Source organism: Phyllostomus discolor, chromosome 10 (genome assembly GCF_004126475.2).
Source record: "Phyllostomus discolor isolate MPI-MPIP mPhyDis1 chromosome 10, mPhyDis1.pri.v3, whole genome shotgun sequence".
NCBI classification, from domain to species: domain Eukaryota; kingdom Metazoa; phylum Chordata; class Mammalia; order Chiroptera; family Phyllostomidae; genus Phyllostomus; species Phyllostomus discolor.
Window position 1 is genome coordinate 45,276,896 of NC_040912.2, and position 25,559 is coordinate 45,302,454.

Consider the following 25,559-nt stretch of genomic DNA (forward strand, 5'->3'; position numbering starts at 1 on the left):
CTAATATCATTGGTCAGAAAGGCTTATTACAGCCTATGTAAGACAGTTTTTTGACCTACTACCATTTAAGTGTCCCATATCATAAAGTACTTGCTGAGTGCATATATGTTTTGGGCTTGTATTGATTGGGTGCTGTACATATGTCATTGTATCCTCCTAATATCTGCCCAGAGAGGTGGATCTGATAGACCTTTATCTAATGAATGCAGATTTTTGCTACCAAATTGACTTGTAGCAGAGCTAGGATTCAAGTTGAAGTTTGTCAGCGTCATCTGCTATGCTTATAACCAATGTGCTCTTCTGCCTTCATCAGAATAGCCCATCTAGGCACATGACTACATGCATTTCGTAGTTTTTCCCTAGCATGTTAAATAATAAAGCTTTAGCCAAACCTATTTTTTAAAGGGAAGAAGCATCTGATATTATATGTTTTGCTTTGCTATTTGACTTGATTTTGAATTAATCAAGAATTGTTGAGCTCAGGCTGGTGTGGCTCAATGGATTGGGTGCTGGCCTGTGAACTAAAGGGTTGCTGGTTTGATTCCTAGTCGGGGCACATGCCTGGGTTGCAGGCCAGGTCCCCAGGCAACCCAGGGATATGGGGAACATCCACACATTGATGTTTCTCTCCCTCTTTCTCCCTCCCTTCTCCTCTCTAAAAATAAATAAAATATTAAAAAAGAATTGTTGATTTTTATTTTATTATTTTTTTTAAAGATTTTATTTATTTATTTTTAGAGAGGGAAGGGAGGGAGAAAGAGAGAGAGAGAGAAACATCAATGTGCGGTTGTTGGGGGCCATGGCTTGCAACCCAGGCATGTGCCCTGACTGGGAATTGAACCCGCGACATTTTGGTTTGCAGCCTGCACTCAATCCACTGAGCTACGCCAGCCAGGATAGAATTGTTGATTTTTAATGACCAGTTAAGTAATAAAGCAGAAAGGAAAGTATATACAGATAATAATCTAATTTAGAAAATCAGGAATTGGCTTCATACAGAGAAATACTTATTTTCATTTTATAAATTAATGGTTTAAATTTTGGTAAAGCTCCTGTTAGACTACTGGTCTACAGTAAGGCATTTCTTAATAAAAGTTGCATTAAAATTCTTAACAGATCTCTTTAAAATAATTTCTTGTGCAACACCATCAGATCCCTTCCCCTTTACCACCACAATTCCCTTCCTCCAAATATAGAGATCCAGGCACAATAAAGAATATTTTTATTGTAGTTCAGTATTCATAAGTAAGTAATGCAAAATAGAGCTGTATACATTAAATTCATAAAAGGTTGACAACATAGAAAATGCTATAAGTATAATATGGAAATATTTAAAACATGAAAGTTTCAAGCTAAAAAATTAAAGCCCTTTATTCATAAAATCCAACCAATACTCTCTTGGTTTTTCATGTTTGTGAAACTTACCAGAAAATTTCTCGTCCCTAAATGTGCCCTAGTCTTTCATGAGGTATAAAATAGACCAAACCATATGTAGGTTCTGCTTATAATAAAATATGCTCAAGTGAATGATTAATAATGTATATTTTTATAATGTTTTAATAAATGTAAGCAGTTAGAACACACTCTTTACCAGTTTTTCATGTAGTCACATACATCATATGCACCAGTTGGAGACAACTCAAATTGGATATGTTGACCTCACTCAAGTTGACATGTTATAGGCTCTAAATCTTGACATCTCACTTAGGTACATGACAAAACGCTAACTGACCACACATCAGATGTACAATAAATTGAAAAACAGATGTCCCTGCCCAGGCATGTATATGCAGATAGCATAAACACTATATAGATCAGTATGTCTATACCATATTTAAGAAGATAAACTATACATTAACCAGTAACTCACTCCAACTAAAATGTATATATGTATGTTTATACAATCAGAGTGCTAATAGATAATACAAAGGATTTATGAATAGAAAAATAATACTGCAGTGATACTTTAAAAAATATAACATTTAAAAATGTTATCAGATTTATAAAATTTAATTTCCACAATGGTGAGGTTCACCTGTTACACGAAGTAAATGCTATATACCAGTACAATGAAAAAGCCAGTGGGTCATTTTCAAAGGCAAGATGGATTTGTGAGATGTTCAAACTTGATTACATTCATGTCAATAAGCAGGCAGCTAGCTTTTGAACATTTTACTGGGATTTGAGGGGTTTCAAAACCACTGAATGCATTTTGGTTGGCTATATGCATTTTGGTTTGGAGAATTAGATGGTACTTTTATCAGTTCTCATATTTACTCTTACCAGCACTCAAACCATATCAAGAATCTAAACATACTGAATCCTAAGCATTCCTGAAAGGTATACTAAAAAGGACCAACAGTTTTTTTGCACTCATTAAAGCATACAGTCTCACACTAAAGTTTTATTTGATCTTAGAATTTAAATCGATTTACTATGTTTAAAGGGGCAGACATAGTAGATAAAGCCTTCCCCACCACATAGCATTCCCTCCCTCATCCCCACACAAGTGCACACCCCCCACCCTCACCCCCTAAAACACAGAAAAACACACCTACCCACTCCAGTGCAGATTCTCTGGGCTTGCTGCCCTCATGCACACAGGAGGGCATACTCATTTTCTCAATGTACCTTTGGAAGCAAGCACCTCCTTTCTGTTAAACAGGTAAGGATATAGGGTCAAACCACATGGAGTGGATATTTGAGATGTTACCTGAAAACTACAAAGTGAGCTACTCCCAGGGCTTGTAGAGGATTCAGATCTTTAACTTATCTTTGAGTCCCACTGCAGATGAGATTGGCAATTGGGATCCCCCTACCAGCTGCCATTATGATTATGCAGAGTCAGTGTCTATGACACAACTAGGAGTTCCCTGAGCCCTGGTTCACATTGTTTTCAAACATTCCACCCCTCCATAAGGTAGAGATCAACCACTGTCATATTATGCAGGATATGAGAAAGACAAAGCATTTGTTTATATGGGACCTTCCTATAAAATAGGGCTAGTCCCTATGTTTACTGATTGATGTGTGTTATGCCCATTTTGACAGGGCAACAAGAATCTGAATTTGAATCAGCTGAAAAACACAGACAGGCATACACTAGCAGCTATTAAAGTCCAGAGAGAAGGTAGAGATGGAACTTGACTAAGTAAAAAGAGACCAGGAAATTTTCCACTAGATGAAATAATTCTAAGTAAAACATTCCAAAATATTTACATACAGATAAAATACATTCTGAAGTGCGTTTTTAGATTCTCAAGAACATGCTGAAACAAAAACATTTCCCTTCAGTAAGACTTCAGGGCTTTTTATGTACATGGTAGAATTCTATTCAAACTAGGCTAAACATTAAAGAAAAGTTAAATACAAATTTGTAAGATACAGACATACTTTTTTTGTACACTACTTTCAACCTATCAATACTAGGACTTGGGTCTCCACTATGTGTAAAGCATTTGTTGAAGGCTGGTGCTAAGGGATATACAATGAAAAATTCTGTAACATTGTTTAAAATCCTAAATGGCTGAAATGATGCAGGCCCTTTTACGAAAGTTTCTAGTATAAGCTGAGCGTCTACAACTACATGCTCTTTCAGAAGGCAGTCTGTATCAGAATGCAGATGTACTGGATCTTGTGTATGATGATTGCCAAGGAAATAACTGAATGTATATCTAATTTCCCTGTATATCTAGGTAAAGAATTGATTGGAAAGAAGGGGTCTACTTTGAATTAAATTAGTAAAGTAATGAGAAACCTCACTGGAGTTAAAGCAAACAAACCACAGAGTTTGGTTTTGAGTAGACCTATGCTAGCACAGTGCTTTCCTGGGATGTGACCACTTTTCTCCTGCCAGTATTTTCTTCATGAACGCTAAAACAAGGAATCAATAAGAAAACATTTTTTTAAAGAAGAAAAAAACATATAAAAAAGGCAAACTGAATATTAGCAGGAAATCTTAGCAGGGGAGGCCTTAGGCAGGTTAGCCAATTAATACTTGTGCTTCGAATTAGAGTGATCTGTTAGAATTGTAAGAATAAGAACTTTTGATGACAAATTGTATTAATGGTCTCCTTTGGAACAACTAAAAAGAGTACTTGAAAATAATTATCTTATTCATAGGCTTAAAACTGAGTTTGATGAAGAGTTAACCAAGTAACTTTTATGGACTTCTAAGGAATGGAGTTAGTTTTCTTAAATACGTGGTCTTCAGGCTACTTCACTATTAGCAACATTTCTAGGGGCTCCTACTGGTCACAGTTGTGACAATTTTAGCACCAAATAGAATAACTAACAGACTGAAACACATTAAAATATAAAAACTCATGAGTCTATAATTACACCAAAAAAGAAATGGAAAAGAACCTAATTTGTCACCATCTGTTTATAAAACCAACTTCTTACTTTGAATTTGATAACTAAATGGAGAAAACAAACCTGCCTTTCCAGTAAGAACTGTATTTAAGCATGACTAAATAGCTCAAGTTGAGGAAGGAAAGCTATAATAATTTACATAGAAACATCAACTAATAAATGCAGAAGAAATAAGAAAATCAGAGAAAAAAATTCACAAACCTTAATATTTACTGATTTAGGCAAAGATTACCACTAGATGTTAAAACTCCCAGGTGAATGGCTAATGGGAAACCAGGAATTCATTCCATGCCAAAGGAACACCATGCAGATAACTCACTAACCAGAAAGGTGAAGACACAATTGGGGGATTAGGCTGTTCTGTTAGTGGTAGGGTCAACTACATAGTGTGTTCTTTTCTGATGTGCTGCAGGCTGAAGCCTGTGTCTCATCTATCATATTCTAGTAAAACATGTTTTATTCAAATCCATGAGGCCTATAGATGTAACTTCTAGATGACAAGCAGTTTAGAAAATAAAAGGACAAGCTAAATAACACCTTGAGGAAGCACATAGATACATGACCAGTACGGGATTCTCCAGGACAACTGCCCCAGGCTTGTTAACAAGTCCATGTCATCGCAAAAGGGACTGCGCTAGAGTAAGATACACTTAGGGACTTAAAGGGACATGACCAGTTATGGTGTAAGGTCACACAATGGATACTAGTTTGGACAAATCAACTACAAATTTGGGGACAAGTGGGGGAAATTTGAATATGGTCTGAGGTAAAAATGTTCTGGAATGAGAAAAAAATAGGTTACAGACACTGTAGAGTATAATCTTATTTTGGTTAAAAGATGTAAATATGTATGTATAAAGATCTGAAAGGATACATTAAGGTGTTAGCAATAATCCTTGAGTGGTAGCAATATAATATTTTTATTTTCTTATTTTTGCTAGTCTAGTTTTTCTGTAATGTGCTTACATTGCTTCTATAAAAACATATGGTGTTTTGGAAAGAACTTCCAGAAAACTGTGGGTATGCCACTACTGTTTGATAACTCCAGTTACAGAAGATCTGTAGACCAGCAAGTACAAAAGCAAGGAGCCACTACCCATCTGGCGACAGCATATCTGATTTGTAGGTAAGGTACTTAAAAGGAAAAATAAGTGCTTGGCTGACAAAGGTAATACTAAAAAGTAACAGAAATGTCACTGCACAATAAATGCAGGTGAGAGGCCAATATATTTTGGAAGTAGTAAATTAAAAAACACACACACAAGTAAGATACATCTTGCTAGGCATCATTCACCCTCCAAATCAAGCCTTGACTACTTGTATTTACCCTTTGAAAAAAAAATCTATTCTCTGGTATTTAAAATGTGTAAATGAGTAATTTCAGGAGAGGCTCATACCCCATCCCAGGCTGAGTTCCTCACGCCTCAGGAGTGGCATTGGGCTCTGTATCCTCCTGGGGTGGAGGAGTTAAGGCTTCTTGTTCTGCAAGCGCCTCTCGAAGTTGGCTCCCTAAAACTGCATCATGAATGCTGTGGAACAGCAGCTCCCATAAGGCAGGATTTTCAAAAAATAGGTTTTGTGTGAGGTCATTCACAACTTGTGCTAAAAAAGAAGAAAAGAAAATTAGTCCACATTTTGGGTATCAATCTTGAACATTTAAAAAAGTAACACTTTAATACAGTTTAAATATTAAAATGATACAATAAAAAGTCTCACTCCAATTCTTGTACCCATGACATCACACCCCCAGTTGCAGGAAGCTACTTTTATTATTTTCTTGTGTGTTCTTCCAGTATGTATTTATGCAAATATAAGTAAATATATAAACAAATATTCTTATTTTTGCCCTTTTCTTACCCAAAAGAAAGCGTACTATTTATATTATTCTGTATTTATATTATTCTGAAACATTTAATTTTTTCACTTAATTTTTTTTATGACTACATGGTATTCGATCTTGTAGGTGTAGCCTAGTTAATTTAACTTGTCCCTTTTGTGTGATAGTTGAGTGTTTCCAGTCTTTTGTTTTTATAGACAGTACTGTGATGACTACCGGTATGTGTTTCATTTGAATGTGTGTAGCACATTGCTGGATTCTCTGGGTTAAAAGGCAAATGCGTTTGCAATATAGGGGCTGTTTCATTAGGCACACCAGCAAGGTCAGAGTGCCTACAGAGCATGCTGTCAAGCAGTTCATTTTCAAACACTGTTTTCACAAAAATTTAATATAAAAAAACAGCAGACATTGCATGTAAAAACCTAAATGATCTTATATAACTATGTTTATGGCAGCCATTAAATAATTACTGAAAAATATACCAGCCCAGAACAATGGTTTGTTAGTTCCTTTTCACCAACTCCAGTTCAGGAGGCCTGCCACTAGTGGCTCAGTGATAGGAGTTCCTGGATGTGGCTAATTTCAAGGCTAGCTTTAGAGTGATTTTCAGAAGAAAAAATTTCATTTTCACCAAAAAACAAAATTAAGGGGAAATATTTCCTAAAAAAAAAGAGAAACAAAAATAAAAATATTACTATTTCTCCTCATTCTACAAGTGTACTTACCACTGCATCCTGCTAAATACACATAAATACCGACATCTCCATATTCTTTTACAATCTGTAATAATGTTGAAATAAAGTTTAGTTTCTCTTGACTGTGCCAGATACAAGTCTCTTCTTACCAATATGTATTTCACTGACATAAGACACTCTAGTACATTCACTTGAACTACTTTGCTTCAATAATTATGCATTTTTTAGCTAATCATTTAAAAATGATAGTTTATTTCTTTTGTTTTTATATGGACAGTCATAATTAGAAATATCAAAAAATTCTTGTTAAACTTTATGTGTAATAAATGTATAATAAAAATGACTTTAAAAATCTTCTTGTAGAAATATATACTGAATTTTTTACAGATGATGTGTTCACTGGCATGTGCTTCAAAATAAGAGAAGGGGACAATGGGCATGGGGCATGAGTGAAGTCAGATTAATCATAAATTGATAATTGTTGAAGCTGAGTAATATATATTCATTATACTATACTTTTTACTTTTGAATATTTTTGAAATTTTCCATAATCAAAAGTTGAAAAAAAAACAAAAAAAAATTTTAAGAGTTGGAAAGGGACCCTAGTTCAACTCTGATTTTACTGATGGCAAAACTGGATACAGGGATTTTAAATGACTTGTTCACACTGATGCTTACCCCTGCCAGAGTTTTTACACCAACGGAATCAATAAAATTGACTTGTGTGAAGTCCAGAATGACGGTGTGGACATTTTCCCCAGGGGGCATGAACCTCTGTAGCTCTTCAGGGAAGGTGCTTTTGATGACTATTGGGGGGTACTTGATTTCTTCATCTTCTCCTTCAGGCTTTGTACCATCTTCTCCATCGACTTCTGCATCCTATGCCAAAAATCATACCAGAATTCTATGAACAAATCACATTTTGGTTCTGAGAGTTATACAAAAAAAAAAAAAATCAGTCCATAGAGTCTTAAGCTATTGATTATATCAGATCTTTTCTAAAATATTTACCATATCCCAGCCTTGTAACATGACCAAAAAAGATGTGTATATAATATTCAATTTTAGCTCTGTTTCTTTTCCTCCCTTTTTTTGTCCAGTGAAATCCACTCTCTTTAGTTATCATATATATTTCCCCATAGCTTCTAAAATAATTCCGTTAAGTTCAGCATGATAGACCATAAGTTACATAAGCCTTTATGAACAGTAAAAATCAGCCTTTGAGTTCTTTTGCTGTAAGCTGAATGAATCCATGACAAGGTACTAATGATAAAATTTATTAAGGTACTGTGTGATTTTTATTTTTTAGAACAATGTTTTCCTCATCCCATATCACTACTTATTTCAGAAGCATTCTCATTACTAAGCTTATCATGCATCTTTAATACATGAAGGATAGCTATATTGTTTCTGAAGTTTCCTATCTTAGGGACTTCATGTTATGTTATAACTTCAATCTTGAATAAAGGTGGGGGGTCACTGTGGATTGGGAAGAAGGAAAAGTACAATGAAGAGATCACTCACCGCTTTGACGACGGTCGCATTGACCATGTTTGCATTCCCGACCTCCTTAGCATACTTCTTCATGGCCTTTCTTCTTGCTCCCATGATAAGGGCTGGGTTCACTCCAGTCTTTACAGAAAAGCAATCATGCAAAAACACTTCTTGGCTCCCAGGAACTCACACAAATGTGATTAATCTTTAACCCCCCCCCCCCCCCCCATTTGATGGTTTTCTATCCCAGGTTATCCCCCCAACCCTTTCTCTACTTTGCCCTCAGGTCCCCTAAGCTGAGTGACTCCTTTAAAAGACCATTAGTACCCTTTCTTATTCCTGGTCTTGATTTAAGACAACCTGAAGCTAAAGTATTAAAGAGAACTTAAAGTAGCATTTTTCAAAATTAGATTTCTTAGGTTCTAAGAGATATGTAAGAGACTGTGGGTTGACTGTGAGGTTTTTCTGTATATACTGGGCAGTGTGAGGCTGAGTTCTAATCATGACCAAAGGAACCCATATGATCTCAAAAGAAGAAATCTAAAATTATTTTTTCACTTCTTTTTCTTAAAAATGTTTTTAAAAGGTTATGTATACACGTATATAGAGAGAAATAGTATAAAATTAATATCTTGTGACTCACCTTTCTTTTTAATGCACTGCTATACAAGTCACTATTTGCATAATAAATTGGGGCATTTATTTGGAATATTTTTATTCCAGGAATTTCTTTCACCTGAGAAACAAATTGTTAGTGAATTTAACACATGGAAATATTTCAGAATCAAAACTGGAGTTGCCTCCTGCTTCCAACTTGAAAATTCATGCAGAGGTTGCTAAGGGCCCTCTTAATATTGTTTGGATAAAATAATATCACTCATGCTCTGGAGGAAGGAGTACTGAGAAGAAATCCTTTAAAAATGCACATCTTCCCATTTAAGAATTTTCCTGTGTTTCACTTTTACTGTAAAACACAAAGAAAAGGGCCTGAAAAATATTTAGACTGTGGAAAATAAAGTGAACACAGGTTTGTATTGGTTCATTCATGGAATGCAGGCAGGAATCGAAATGAACCCAAGTGAAATAGAGTGAATATTTTATCAAGAAGCCTCGAACTCTAGAATGCAGTTTGGAAACAAGTAATTCAGCATATAGTTATAGTTCTTTGGAAGGAGGAGAAGACAGTAATCCTAACACCAATCTCATTTCCTAATACCTTATAGTGAATCTGAGAATTTCTTCCCAAGCAGGAAACAAAACAAATAGATAAAACTAGTTTTAAAAGATTCTATAAAAGTCTTTGAGATTCCACATAAGAAAAGAACATTCAAAAATCAAGGAAATTTTAAGCCCTAAATTTAACCATTCAAAATGAAGTGGGAGAATTTCATAGCCCCAAAATCTATATTTTACATGTTAGTATTAATATTTTACCATCAGCTTAAATTCACCAGAAAAAAATTACGCACAGACAAACTATCCTCTCAGTTTCAGAATTTTGCAAATATATACTTTAATTCAAACAATAAATACTTGGCCTCATTTTAAAAAGAGAAAAATAAATATTAGGAGGTTGAATAATTAATGTATGGTATAGTACAAACTACAAAACTGAATCCAGGCAGTAAGTTTTTCAAGTTTTTCACTTTGACCACTACACCTCCCTTCTTTTCACTCCCACTTTTTGTCCTAGGTAAAAAATAAAATTAGTTAGCCAATTACAGCACATGCTCACAGCTTACAACCATTTAAAATGACAGAAAAGGTCTTACCTCCTCATATGCATCTATATCAATATACACATCTGTGTCAGGAAGCTGTCCAAGGACTTTGTAGCTTGGACTGAAGATAGAGAGTGAGTGTGTTAAAATATAGCATTGTGTTGAGATCCAGTATGTAATTGAAACATGAGGTTTTGCACATTTCATGTATGGATTTGCTAGTAAATTCAGGAATATTTGATCCCTATACAGTGCCTTTGCAGAAGGGCTCCACATACGTCATGTTCCCTGTGCCATTCCAAGCCTCACACTTCCCACACACCTCACACCACACACATCCTTCACCTCAACCACAACATACACGATTCACCCATATAGCAAACACATCTCATCATACTAACCACACATACACTACATACGACACACACCCTCCACATACACACAATACACAATGCAATTGCATGCTCATACCATACAACTACACATGTATACACCATACCACACCAATGACCCAGTCAGGACAAAAGACTCGGGCATTTAAAGATAAGGGCAAAAATGAATTGCGCAGAGTTCAAGTCATGCCACACGTAATTCAAGTTCTCATTCCACTCAGTTCTCAGGTAGAACTGTCTTATTCTAATTCTAAAGTAGAAAAAGAGGTTTTCTTTTTGTTTCTAAGAGTCTCTGATGTGGGTGGGGAGAAAACAAAAATCTCTAGTTACCAAAGTTTTCTTAAGTTTTGTTTGAGAAATTGAGGCCCAGTGAGGTTCAGTGAGTTGTTCAAGGTCAGAAATCTTTGAGAGTGAGAATATGTCTTAAGTAAGTCTTTGATTCAACATTCCATGGTCTTGTACTATGTCCTGGTGCTTCTTAGCATGTAGATGCAAGTGCTTCTTTGTGAGTTAGAATATACAATACAAATATTAGATGATTTTCTGGGTGGATTCCCTCAATGAGCATTCAGAGAACACACCATGTGCCTGATCCTGGACTCCAGGAGCATGCCTCCACAGTCAAGACACTCACAGTCTGTCGACGAGTACATTTAAAGTCAACACTGCCATCTCAAGCAGTACACTCACACCCATCCCAATCTGTGCACTCACCTCTGTGTCCTGTAAATCACAGTCATCAGTGCAATGATCACAGCAGTAATTAAACCATAGTCCAATCCCAGGAACAAGGAGGAAACAAAAGTGGTAAGCCAGATGGTCTGAACAAAAGACAGAAAACTTTATGTAAAATCCTGCTAAAAACTTCCTAGAGTTACACACACTCACACACATGTACATACATGGTACCTAACTTTGCCTAACTGGATACTGCATATAACAACTGACTGCACTAACTTACATCTCTCGTATTTTTATCAGCACTAATCCATGTTGGCTATGACATATTCACCTAATAGTGACCTTTGTTACTTACCAGCTCTATTTTGCTGGTTCTCCAGAAAAAGGGGAGATCTGAGAATTGCATAAACATTCCTTTCAGGTTGACGATCACAATGGCAGACAGCACAGCCTGAAATACAGCACATCCATGCTTGCCTCTCCTCTTGTGTCCAAGAACTCCCTTTGCTGGCTCCTCACTGTCCTCCTGCTGCCCTCCCACGTCCTCTCCCCACTCACTTCCTATGCGGCAGTGATGGTACATTTGGAGTCATGCACGCCTGGATTTTCAGGACTTGATTAGCTAAAATGGGCCTTGGAAAACCAGGCTTATATTCTAGCAGCAAACCTGCATGGTAGTCAAGAGGTTCAGAATTAAACTTGGTATTCAAGGAATTATTTCACCCATGGTCTTTCTATATTATGATTTTTCTATATCGTTTTTAATCTCTACTAGATTAAATACATCAGTAAAACAATGTTTTATGGGTGTAGGCCATATCAGATTTTAAATGGAAGTATAAGGTCAGAGAAGATCAAAGAGAGAAGGGACCTTGGAGATTAGCCAGTCAACAGTTTATCTGCAACCCAGAGATGCTGAGATGGCTTTCCCAAGGTCCCAGGGATCAGGAGATTTTGGAGCAGGATCTTGGTCTTAGCCTTGGACCTTTTTCAAACCACCCTGCTAGGGTTACAGTAAAAACCCATGAGACAGCTCCCCAAAATATAAACAAATATAGCAAAATCTGTACACATGGAAAATCTTACACAAAGTCCAAGCTACACACCTGGGGTAATGATTCAAAGAGGAATCCCGTGGCTAATATGACCATCAGAATCATTAACGAGGCCAAACAACCTGCAAGCTGAGTAAGAAAAGACATGGAAGGAGCTTTTAGGAGATGAGTAAGAGGCTGGCATAGGTTGATCTGAGTCTTTTGATAATCAGTGTGGGACAATCAAGAAAATATGGATTCTGCCCTGGCTGGCGTAGCTCAGTGGATTGAGCGCGGGCTGTGAACCAAAGTGTCGCAGGTTCAATTCCCAGTCAGGGTACATGCCTGGGTTGCAGGCCATGACCCCCAGCAACCGCACATTGATGTTTCTCTCTCTCTCTCCCCCCCTCCCTTCTCTCTCTAAAAATAAATAAATAAAATCTTAAAAAAAAGAAAATATGGATTCAAACAAGTCATCCAAACCATTACATAAACCTGTAAGTTTTTCCCACTTCTCCAAAGTTCTAGTTCCTCTTACAGCTTTTAAACAGGAGCTGAAATGTTTAAACACCTTGACTGGAATGTTCTTGCCAGGAGTTGGAAAAAGATGTCTGGTGCTGATCTGAGACCCGCAAGGATCAGAAGACTACAGATAAGACTGTGCTGTCCAGTGTGGTGGCTACTAGCCATATGTAGTATTTACATTTAAAAAATTAAAATTAAATGAACTTAAGATTCAGGTCTTGGCTGCACTAGCCACATTTTAAGTGTTTGAGAGCCACATGTGGATCATGGCTGCCATATTGGATGGTGCAAATATTGAATATTTCCATCAATGCAGAATGTTCCATTGACACAGAAGATTCCCGTTCCCAGGCTTTCATGCTAACATCCTAGGTCTCAACTTGGAGGTTGACTGGTAGCAAGTATAATTTTTTTATTTAATTGGACAGCAGACCTCTTTCCTATAGACTTAGCTGCTTATGATTTGCTTTAATCAATCATACCTTCCTCTGATTCACCATGCAGCTCACTGGAGCATGGATCTTCAGGCAGAGTAGCTTGGGGGTCAGACTAGAACCAAGGCATTAAAATGTAATTACCACCCAAATCCTGAGAGGCGAGTGGTATACATACCTGTGTCTTCCCTCCAGTTCCCTCCTGAACAAGGCTCCGAGACAAGGAGCATGAAATTGCGAAAGTCTGGAAGAGTGAACCGATGGAATTGCACAGCCCCAGTGCAATGAGCTCCTTTTCCACATGGAAACAAAGCACAGAAGAAATCAGTTATTCCTTACAAAGAAAGGTGTGATGGCCCATATAATACACATTTTCAGCAGTGTAGGCTGTTTCTTCATTCTCTTTTCAGATATAAGAATTTGTTTAGTATGAGATCAAAATAGGAATTATTACACAATTTAAAGTGCAGTGGAGCACTTAGGATTTTTAATGTTGGAGATAAATGCTGTGCTCAGTCCCCTCTTTCCCAAATGCTCTCTACACAAATAAATAATGCTTAAAAAAAGAACTACAACAAAAGAGACAAAATATTTTTGTTGTTTAAATGAAAGGCATATAGGATTATGGTATACAGTACTGACATCTTTTGAATGCCTGAATCTTGCTCAGCTAGGAGTCCATGCCAGTGTCCTCCTGGGACAGTGAGTTAGCCCTGCTCTGAGGACCACTTCTGGTTGTCCTGGTTGGGTCACTGTGTGTCACACAAATGAGGAGTATCTAGGTTCCTCTTAGAAACACACAGCATGTTTGTTTAAATACCTCACCTGTAGCTATGTTATAAAAGACAGTGACAAAGAATCTACTGTGGAGTGTGAGTTATGAATCACATACTCCAAGCTTAATGACCAAAGAGAAGCCTTCCTATGGAGTAAAAATGGTTCTGGGAAAATATTTTATTCTCAATCTGTGAGCTTTAAGAAGTGATAACATCTATTGAATGACAACCATAATGGAAACATACAACTAAAAAATAAAAAGCAAAAATAATAGTGATAACATCAAGAGGAGTATGGTAAACTGAAAGCCTCAGACTGGAGATTTCACCTGTCTAGCTGACCTCTGCCTGTGAGGTGAGGTCAGACTCTGTACCTCAGTGTTCTGATAATCAAATGCACATAAGTTATAAAAAATTGTAGAGTTGAATAAATTCATGCTTCAAATATATCCATTATCAAACTTACAAATTTTTCTACCAAGACAGAGAAATCAAGTTCATCTGCCTTTCATAGCAGAGCATGACAACTGTATCACTATGAAACAGCTACAGGAAATTAATGGCTTTTACCTGATTTCCATCAACCTGGTAGCCATGTTTATTTCCCAGGGTCTTGGCCATTGAGATGGTCACTGAAAACCCAACAATGGCTATGGCGATGGCATCCACGTACACGAGGTGGAAGAGGCTGGTGTCTGGATTGGCTGGAGGTAGTAGCCTGAGAGATCAAGTGGAATTTATCACCAGTGCTGTGGCCACTGGGGGAAAAACATGCAACTACAGGGGAGCATGTTAGAGGGGAATCATTTGCAAAGGACATGATCAATGCTTGAATATTTGTTTGCTCTAGTTTGGCAAAAAGAAGGGCTCTCCTGGACACACAGAGGTTCTTTCCAGGCCCCAACCCCAGGTACCAGGTGAATGGGTTATCAGCAGAGATCAGATGCTGGTTTATTTAGAAAAAGAGTAACCTTATACCTCATGGCACCTGTATGGTAGGTGTAACTAAGACACAGAACAGGAAGAAGAGAGGGTCAGTGAAGTGTTTGATGCCATGAGACATTTGAACCAAAGTCTGAGGGCAGGGAGGGTGTTGGACAAGGTTTATCTCAGAGGAGAAGTACTGTCTGAGCAACAGCAGGCACTCACTGCCCTCCCTTGTTATTTCACACAAGGGCTCTGCTTCTTCCCAGGATCCCAGGTGAGTTTCTAATATGGGAAAGGAGCAGCAGCAAATTGTACTCCTTGGGTCTCACCTGGGAATCCTGGGAGTCTGAAGGAGCCAAAAGTGTGACTCCTGAAGCCCCACAACAGGCAACCTTATTTTTGTGGTCCATTCTTATGGGTTGGAAACTTTGTTATAAAAGAAAAGAATAGGGATTCCCTAGAATGGTCTGGGGGAGAGATCAATAGAGGTTTTCAAAGCTACTTGCTCTAATTCAAGGCACTGGGCTAACTAATAACAATGACAACAATCAATTAATTGATACACAATATTATTATTCTTACAATAACAGTCACTTATTTGGTGTTTCCTCTGTGCCAAGTTCTGTGAGGTAGGCCCTGTGAGGTAGGCACCATTGTAATGGCCATTTTACAGATGGGAAAAATGAGGTATAGTAAGGTAAAGCAACTTGCTCAAGGTCAAACAACTCATCAACTGAATAAACAAAAACCATAAAAAACCCACCTCCCTGTGCCTATTTCTCTTACTATGTCATATCACAGTGACAAAAGGGGATGTCTCAAGTTCTGGAGAAAAAGGAAAGGGAGAGGGAGAGAGGAAAGAAACTTAACATATATACAGCCTGGATTATGTGTTGCATGCTTGACTAATGTCATCTCATATGTCCTCAAAGCAATCCTATTAGATAGGTACCATTATTATCCCAGTTTATAGGTGAAAAAAAATGAATGATTACAGATGTCAAGTAATTTGCCTAAGATGGGGCACGGAGTCAAACCCAGGGGGATATCTGACTATAAAACAGGTATTTCCCTTTCACTTTGCTATATAAGTGAACCAAGAGGGAAGGCCTAGAAGCAGCTTTGGGTCTGAGGAATAAGAATTTGAGAAGAGGATTTATTTTGGAATGAGTTAAGGAAAGTTAACCAAGAAACAGGATATATTGCCACAACTGGGATCTTTACTAGTCAACTGTCACTTTTGGGACACTATTGTGTATATATTTATGTGTGTGTCACTAGTAAGTGTGGTAGTTTGCTCTCAAACGTGACCAACAATTCCTCCCATCCTTGTATGTACTGCTTTCCCACGTGGAGGTGGAATCTGTCTCCCCTCTGGCTGAAACTTGCAATTTGCTTTGACTGAGATAATGTGGAGAAAGTGAAGTTGTGTGCATGCTTTAAGAGGCCAGGTGGCTTCTGCTTTTCTGTCCTGCCCTGAGCCACCATGGAAAGAGTTTGTCTATCCTGCTGGAGACAGCATGTGGAGAGAAGATGCCAGCCAGCCCTCAGCAGTTCCAGCCTGCTGGCTGAGGGTTCAGACATGGAGCAAAGCCCTCTTGGATCCTCCAGTCACACTTCAGAAACTTACAGCTGCATGAGACCAGAAAAACCACACAGGTGAGCTCTACCTAGATTGATGAATTGTGAGCAAATAAATTGCTGCTGGAAGCCACTGCTTTGGAGCTATTTGTTATTTGGCAATAAGACTCACAGATAACTGAAACAGTATGGTTATATAGGGTAGGGTAAAAGTAGGTTTAGGTTTACATTTGTGGGCAGGCAAAATAGTTTATTCTTGTATTATCATTTATTAATTATTATATATTTTCCCATATGAACAACTGTAAACCATCTTATGCCCACCCTGTATGTAGATAGGTAGGTAGACATTATTTGCTTCCCGCTTGGTTTTGGGCAAAATTCCAGAAAGATAAGCTTTCTGAGTAGCCAAGTTTCAGAAACATAAAATATTATTATTTTTTTAAAAACCCAACTTAGCTCTTTTAGAAGGAAAAGCATGTTTGGGTATAATGCAATAGGGAAAGAATTAGATAGAAATTATGGTGTCATGTGGATTTTTAAAAGAAGTCTTAAGTGTAAACATTCAAATAATTTATTCAAATTATTTGTGGTTGGTTATTCAGTAAGATTATCTCCTGGGTCCAGTCACAGACCAATGTTTATCACATGACTGATTATGTTGTGACTCAGGTGTGAGGTAATGGAAAGTGCACACAACTGGGTATTGGAAGACTGAGTTCTGGGTCCAGGCTGGGACTCACTGCAAGTTACTAAACCTCATTCATGTCTCTCAAATGTCTCCTTCTCTGATATTCTACTGAGAACAGCAACCCCAGCCCCTCCTATCCCTTACCTGGCTTCCCTTTTCTTCATGGCTCTCCTTACTATTTGCTTGTCTCTCTCCTCTAGTAAAATAAACTCCATGAGAACAAAGGCTTTTTTATTTATATGTTTGCTTTTACTTTTAACTGCTGTGACCCTGGCATATTAATAGATAATCAATAAACACAAGCAGAATAAATGAGAATAAATAAACTTTCTTCTCAGTAAAATGGAGATAATGTATATATTTGTCAGTAGTGTTATTGTGAGCAGCAACTGAGATAATTACAAGTCCAAATAGAAAAGCAAGCATTACTATATCATGTTCTACTTTTAAGTTGAATCATAAGCAACATGTTCATGATAGCAATTTATTGTTTTGAAGTAGGGTGCATGCTTCCTCCATCAACACTTGCACTGGGGGGTGAACTTTTTCTTAAGAGCAACTCCTACTCCCTGTACTTCCCACAAGAATCTTAGATGGGAGTGGAGGCAAGGTCTGATGGCATATGCCAGGTTCTGTCAGTGTACAACATATGGGCAAATATTTGACTTGGTTGTTTTGGAAAGAGAAGAGGGTGGCAAGAGAGATAGTATAGGAGATAGACAGAGACAGAGAGAGACAGATACAGGCAGAGTGTGTGAGAGGAACAGAGTGAGACCAGGAGAAGCTCAGTCACTCTTGTCCTTCAAATAAAGAGAATAGTACAAAATGTAAAGAGTTAGAGAAAAGAAAAAAAATGAAGCAAGAAGCAAGATATGATTTGAAACTAGAAAAGATGAGCCACAGAACTTTCAATTACTGTGTCTCAAACACTACAGAGGGAGTCAGGTGCTACACTCACTGCTGTGGGCATGTTAGTCCTGAAGCTCTCTCCATGGCCCTTGAGACAGGTACTAATTACCATGCTCTCCTGGCAGGAGAGGAAGCTGAGGCTTTGAGGGGATAGGTGACTAGCCCAAGGTCACACAGCTAGAAAGTGGCAGGCTAGATTTAGGTTTAGATTAAATCTAAATCTAGATTTAGATTTGCTCTTAATTCCTAGTCACTCAAGGAGAGATTTAAAAAACCAATACATGTAAACAACAGGAAACAAAACAAGACAGAACACCACATGCTACTGCTGGTGGGACTGTATGATGGTACAGCCACTATGGAAAACAGTGCCTGGAGGTTCCTCACAAAGTTAAACATAGGACTATCTCACCATCTGGCAATCTCACTCCTGGGTATACATCCAAAAGAACTGAAAGCAGGGTCTCGAGAACATATTTGCACCCTCATGCTCACGGTAACACTATTCACAACAGGTAAGAGGTGGAGGCAACACAACTCTCCACTGATGATGAATGGATAAACAGACATTGGTACATACATACTGTATTACTGTTTACTTTTATTCAGGTTTAAAAAGAAGAAAATCCTGTTACATGCTACTACATGGATGAACTTTGAGGACATTAAGCTAAAATAAATAAGCCAGTCACAAAAATAACAAATGCTATATGATTCCCCTTATATGAGGTACCTTATTACTATAAGGTAATTCCTTAGTATAAGTCAGATTCCTAAAGACAACAAGTAGAATGGTGGTTGCCAGGGACGGGGGCAGGGAGATTCAGACTTACAGGATGAAAAGGTTTTAGAGGTCTGTTTCTCAGTACTATGAATATACATAACACTACTGAACTGTACACTTAAAAATGATTAAATGGTAAATTTTATGTTTTTTATCAGAATAAAAGAAAAAACAACCAATGCACACACTAAAAAACAAATACACAACAAAAACCACCAAACCCCACTCCCAAACTCTCAGCTATGTGATATGTAGAAAAAAAGGTTTTTTCACTGCAAGAATACTAAAGCAGGAGTTAGATACCATAATAGATCTGTTATTCAAGTCATACTGTTACTTAAAACTATTTTCCTACCCCAGAGGAAGTGTCCCAACGACGTCCACATTGTACGACTCATGCAAGCTAAACCCAGCTGAAATGCCAGTTCCCATTACCACCTAAAACACACACAAACCCAAGTGTCCTTTACAGGTGAAAATTCAAATGTCACAAAAATGAGCTTCAAACAATTTGTTAGCCAAGCCAAATCTACTCTTGCTTTAACTTTCGGTTTTGGAAAGAAGAATTATATTTAGCTTCCAGCAACTCTAAGTTCTGCTAATGACTCTCCCCACAAAATTAAAATAGACCCCACAGTTTACTTGTGGCCTGGAATTTGTTTCTCTCTGTTTGGGTCTGTTCCATGCTGAGGTGTCTGGCTACTTGCCTGCAAGCAGAAGAGGCCATAAAACCTTTCAGGAGTTGGCTTTGATGTGGGCCAGGTGAAATGCATCCCTGATAACATGGCATGAATAAAGGCCACTGAAATGTGTATTGTGAGAGTGGTTCAATGAGAGTGGATCCTTATAAAATTTATGTCTGGGTCTACCATCCTCCTGCCAACCCTGTTCCCTGCACAGCAGCACTGTGTGTGGTTAGACCACCCTGTAGCTGCCTTCTCTCATTTCAATCAGGGTCAGAGTGAAAGTGCCCATCCCACAGGCATGACACTGGACATAAGGCTTCCTGGATTGTCAGGGCATAGATTTAGTTAGTGAGTGAAGTACAACCCTTAGTGAGCTACAATAAGAAAGAAATAACAGAAGGAAGGATAACAATTTTCTTCCTCCTGAAGAACTATAGCTGCAGAACCCTGAGTGGGTTGTGGAGGAGAGAAGGAATTCGGGCTGTGCAGGGAAGGGAGTGGCTGCAGGGTGGCTGCTGCAGGGAGCCCTGGTCAAGGTAAGCTTATCAGACACTGCAGCCTGGAGACCAAGTGCATGGGTGCTTCTGGCCCCTTTTTTGTCGGTGGCAATTATGTCCGTCATCCTTAATTGTATTTGTGCATCTCAAATGGGGGGAGCATTCACTGGGGACCAGAATATTCAAATCCACAGGATAAATATGGCTTTAAGTTTCTGGAGCATCAACTTGATGCAGTAGTAAACAATTTACACCCTGCTTTCCTACCAACACAAATATATTATGAAATAGAATGCAAAACTCCAAAATGTATGTTTTTTAATTTTTTATTATCTCCCTTGCTCTGAGGAGAACTTAACTAAGAAATGTAAAAACATGGGTTTACTGTAATTACAATGATAAAATTCTGGAGAACCATTGCTCTGGGAAACATGAAGGGACAATGGAAAATGGACAGAGCCAGGAACCAAGCCAGGAAGGGCAATCTTTGTCATTTGCTTCACACTTAGGGCTTGCCTGTCTCCTTTGCTGAGAACCTCTCGCTCTCCTCCCAGAGGAAGCAGGAGCTCTATGCCCAGCCCCAGTGGGAGACCAGATTTTGAAACTGTCCTGTTGGGATGTAGGCAGACCAAAGTTCAGAGAAGGATCTAAGGGCCTGGCTTCCTCGTGAGTTATAATATTGGCCTCTAGGTTTTGTGGCTTGAACTTTTGGCTAAATTTGGGTTTGGATACCTATGCTTTTTATTTTTTATCATTATGGTTCCCAAATTATGCACCAAGGTGTCCCAGGGTGCCAAGGGGAACTCACCAGGACACTGTAGGATAGAACTTTCAAGGAAAACGGTGACATTTGTTAGACCCTTGGTTTGAAGTAGTTCACAGTTTCCACATCAGTTCCTACTACATTCCTGTTGATCACACTATAACTTTGAAAAACTGGACATCAGTGGCTGCTGCTATAAAAAGCAGGTACCAAACAGTCAAAGTCAACAGGAACTGAGGGGAGCGGTGACCATCTGATTCCAAGGTTTGAGGAGTTGTGAAGTGCCCATCAGCTGCACACAGCCCACTAATAAATTGTGGCTAGTTAACAGTGCAATAAGTATATATTTTATTTTAATTTATTTGCATTATTTTAATAAACAGTTCCTAAGTTGTTAGACAAATATTAAGTTGTATGAACCTAACTACTCACTGAATGAAACTGTTAGGTATTTCTTTTGGCTTAGGAGTGCCAGAAACCAAGAAAGTTTGGTAACTTTTGTCTTTTGCTCTTTTCAAAATTGAAATAGCTTAATTTTTTCCAGGTTGTTAAAGTTATATGTGTTCATTATAAAATAACTGGGCAATAAAAATACTGAGGAAGAAAAATCTTGTCTAATCTAATTACTCAGACAATTCACAGTAAAATATTTATGAATAGTCTTTACCCATATTTTAAGAATCATCCATTCTATGATTTTTCTTTCTTGTCATTGTATTTGCAAATGCTCCCCTTGCAAATTTTAACCTTCTCTTGGCAGAACTGAGAGGAAAAGGTCTAACTCCCTGTCCCTCCCGTCCACTTCTACACCTCTCACAGAAATAGCTGAAAGTTGACTTACCGCAAAGAACTCTAAAGGAATGGGTGCCGGCAATTTCTCTTTAAATCTCTCATTAAACTCCTTGCCACCCAACAGCAAACCAAAAACCATCAGCCCGACGCCTAGGGAACACACGTTGAGGTTTTTAACATTCTGCAACACAGCAACTGTACTCTGTAACACAGTGAACACTGGGAGTTTACATCAAGCAGTAGCCTCTGAGGAGACAGAGATGCTCTTGTGCACTGATTCACAGCAGCCATCCCACTACTGGACTGTGCTAGTCAAAGTTCTCAGGCTGAAATCTCGCTCTTTGTAGCTTCCACCAGTTAGGAGCCATTCTTACCTATTCATACAACTTTAAAGTTGTAATTCTTATCCAACAATCTCATAGTGTTCTTTGATATGCTAATGTGTCAATGTAGTATTATACAATTCAGAAGAGTGAGGATTAGGAAAGATTAGGGGCTGATACCAGCAAAACAATCCAAAGGTAAATATGTAGAAAAGCCTTTAAGAGCTGAGAGAGAGTGAAATCACTGTTAGCAGATGAATGAGGAATCATGTGAGCTTTGAAGGCAAGAGAGTGCTGAAGTTTGAAAAGATGCCCAGGAGAGTTAAAGCCATTTAATTATTCCTATGGTTGCAATCTCAGCACCCCAAATACAGTCAATACTCATCTGGACTCTGGGATAGTAGGTCACCCCTGAGCCCAAGCCACACAACTTGCTTACTCAGCATACACTCACAGCAGACGCAGGTGCTCAACTGTTCTAGTTCCTGTGTGACAAGGCATTTGGAGAAATCTCAGAGAAAGAGACATGTTACCCGCTATTATGGGACATGAAGAAGTTAGTTATTTGGGGAATGTTCCTACAGTTTGATTCCATTCTAATCCATCAAGGACTCAATTTAAATGGACTTGAAGTCACTTTCCTAGACCCCTAATCTAAAGGTTTCCCTATTCAAGTTTCATAGTAGCCAGTGCCTTTTCTTCACAGCATCTAATGTAATATGTAACTAATTACATATTTATACAATTAATGACTTGTTGTGTTTTCCCATTGACTTGTAAGTTCTAAGAGAGCAAGGGCCACATCTTCTCACTCACCACTGTGCCTGGCACAGTGGCTGCCACATCAATACTTACAAAGACTATCAACCTTCCTGTCCAGGAATAACTTTAGCAGCATCTCAGAAGTTCTATATGTAGTACTTCAACTGTCACTTTGTTCTAATTATTTCAAACTTTCCCTTATCCATTGGTTACTTAGAAGTAGCTATTTTGGTTTCTAAATGTATGGGGGTTTTAGAGCTACATGTAGTTATTGATTTCTAATTATAATACTCTCAGTGAAAAAAATACTAAATTTTTAGAATTTGTAATCAGTTTCACATTTAAGTTATTACCACTGTTCCCTATGTGCTTACAAAGAATTTACATTTTCTCTGAGTTAGGTGCAAGGGTCTATATATATTTTATTAGATTAAACTAGTTAATTATGTTAGTCAAATCTTTTATAGACTTTTATTTTGCCTGCATGAGTAAGCAGTTTTTCACAGAGATAGGTTCTCCCATAATGCCTTTAAATTATTTGTTGGTTCCCAAAGAGAACATAATCCTGTCTCAATAAAAAGCTGTCTTTTTAGCTAGTTAGGGTGAAGGTGTAGCCACCAAATTAAGACCTAACAAAAATTTCCTTGTGAGGTAGGTAGTATCACACATTAATAAAATAATAATAAAAATTAAGGTTTAATTCCTTTTGTAGTGCTCTTTTCAGAAAAGCTTTAGAATAATTGAATCTTTTTCATTTTATTACCATTTTTAGAAAAAAAAGTGGGCTTTGAAGGTGAAAGAGATACAGAAGAGAAGGAGGGAAATAAAGAAGGAAAAACTAGTACCAGTAAGTTGCTTACTTACATACACCACTGAAAAGATCCCACTGTACCGCTTTGTTTTGACTCCAAACAGGTATTTTAACATGGAGGTGAAGACGTGCACAGCTGCTGCCGTGGTAAAGCCGCGCACCAGGGGCTCTGTGAGATATATGGCCACAAATCCAAACCTGCAGACACCTAGGCAAAACTATTTTTTAAATGACAAAGAAACAAATAAATCACATGATAGACCGAGAAGTTAAAACCAACAGGATCATTACGAAAGTTCTTTCCAGAATACTTTCTAATACTACAGACTTGTACCTGTAGCAGTTCAGAGGTTAACAAATCAATCACGGGTTGTACAAAAACACTGGAAGGTTTGGAATGGCTTGGAGTCCCAAAGAGCAGTGGGCACACTCATACTTTCCCTGTCCCTCAGAACTGGGGACATGTTTTGTCAATGTCATTTCCTGTTCCTTCCAAGCAGATAAGAGAAGCCCTATTCCCATTACTAACCAATCCTGCTTCAAGCTTTTCTTGCTTTTGGAATCTCTAAAGTACCCAGCCAAAGCTTGCTACTTCCTAATGAATGCACATTCAAGTAAGGCATATAGTTAGTTGGGCTGGTGTTCCTGAGTGCCATGAACCCTGAGCTCTGGGTTCTTGCAGGCTGACTCTACCCACCATGTAGACCAGCCAAGAGTGCTCCATAGGTATTTCTGAAATGAATACATGAGAACCCATTTCCCCATCTGTGAATCTTACCTGAATGATTCCTGCAAGTAAGGTCACAGACATGGCGACTTTCACTCTTAAAGCATCTCTTGCTTCTGTACCGTTGGTTGCGTTTACTCCTCCCGGAATGACTATATCATCTGGTACTAATCGAACAGCCACACCACCAATCATCAGGCTAATAACAGCAAACGGACCTGAAAAAATGAAGCATTAATCAAGGAAATCATTTTCAGTGTCTCTGATGTGATTGTTGCCAGTACTCTAGAGAACACAGGTGAAGTCAAAGCTCATCTTTGAAATAAAAATTGCACTGCTTTCTGTAAGTATTAAACCACTGCGTGTGGTTCAAACTGTGTGTGTGCCCACTGTATTCTCCAAAAATGACTGTGATGATATCTCCCGTCCCATAGACTTTTCTGGAATGTTGACATTTCCCCATAAGAGGTGGACTAACTCTTAATCCCCTCTCCTTGAATCTGGGAGGACTTGAAACATACTGGTAATTGAAAGAATGCAGCAGAAGTGATACTGCCAACTTCTGAGGCTAGGAAACAAAAGGTGATGAAGCTTTCATCTGAGAGCTGTTACACTTGCTTGTGTGGCAGCCTTGAGTGTAAGAAAGCTCCAATTAGGACCACTTGTAGAGAAGGGAGAGGGGAGACCAGAGGGGAGATAGGGGAAGCAAGAGGAAGAGGAGAGGGTGAGAAAGAACAAGAGAGAGAGAGAGATTCAGGCTTCCTGCAGCCGCTCCAGTCCCATCTCCCTTCTGACTCTCAACTGCATGAGACCCTGAGCCAGAACTGCCCAGATAAGCCTTTCCCAGATCCTGCCCACAGGAGCTGTGACCCATAACAAAATGATTCTTGCTTTAAACTGCTAAATTTGGGGGGTATTTCTTACCTAGGAACAGACATCTGAAACACTGTGCCTGTGTTTGCTGGTGGCAGCCCCATGCAGCACCAACACTTATAAAATCCACATAAATCTGATACTAAATACACTAAAGGGAATCCATGTACAATTCAGAGCCTAAAGTCAGATGAAAATGCAATACATGTAAAGTAATTAGGAATTCGCAGTACCACTAATAAAATAAATAGAAAGAAAAACCAGATGCTAGCAAATTTATGAACTAAAGCACTTATTTCACAGATGTTATCAATTGCTCTTCTTACATAACGAAATTGTCTTTTTTTCATCATGCCAAGATTAAAAGAAAGCCATTAGTTCTAGAAATATTGATGGGAGTGTATTTTTTAAAAGCACCTATTGAGTATGCAGTAAGTTATTAACCAAATTATTGCTTAATATTATTATTA

At 38.2% G+C, this 25,559-nt stretch overlaps 1 protein-coding gene across 2 annotated transcripts in view; it reads right to left on the minus strand.

The window, feature by feature from the left end:
- Positions 1 to 2,255: 2,255 nt before the first annotated feature.
- Positions 2,256 to 25,559, minus strand: part of SLC26A5 (solute carrier family 26 member 5) — a 56,301-nt gene continuing 32,997 nt past the window's right edge. For both annotated transcript variants that reach the window (XM_028525311.2, XM_036010727.1), the window contains exons 5-19: positions 24,268 to 24,434; positions 23,543 to 23,707; positions 21,643 to 21,795; positions 19,211 to 19,293; positions 14,534 to 14,681; positions 13,366 to 13,479; positions 12,301 to 12,378; positions 11,550 to 11,645; positions 11,228 to 11,334; positions 10,173 to 10,242; positions 9,044 to 9,136; positions 8,431 to 8,538; positions 7,585 to 7,785; positions 6,937 to 6,991; positions 2,256 to 5,976 (exon numbers count right to left, since the gene is read on the minus strand). In XM_028525311.2, coding sequence (XP_028381112.1) covers positions 5,792 to 5,976; positions 6,937 to 6,991; positions 7,585 to 7,785; positions 8,431 to 8,538; positions 9,044 to 9,136; positions 10,173 to 10,242; positions 11,228 to 11,334; positions 11,550 to 11,645; positions 12,301 to 12,378; positions 13,366 to 13,479; positions 14,534 to 14,681; positions 19,211 to 19,293; positions 21,643 to 21,795; positions 23,543 to 23,707; positions 24,268 to 24,434 — 1,823 coding nt within the window. In that variant the 3' untranslated portion in view covers positions 2,256 to 5,791. The remainder of the gene's footprint in view (positions 5,977 to 6,936; positions 6,992 to 7,584; positions 7,786 to 8,430; positions 8,539 to 9,043; positions 9,137 to 10,172; positions 10,243 to 11,227; positions 11,335 to 11,549; positions 11,646 to 12,300; positions 12,379 to 13,365; positions 13,480 to 14,533; positions 14,682 to 19,210; positions 19,294 to 21,642; positions 21,796 to 23,542; positions 23,708 to 24,267; positions 24,435 to 25,559) is intronic.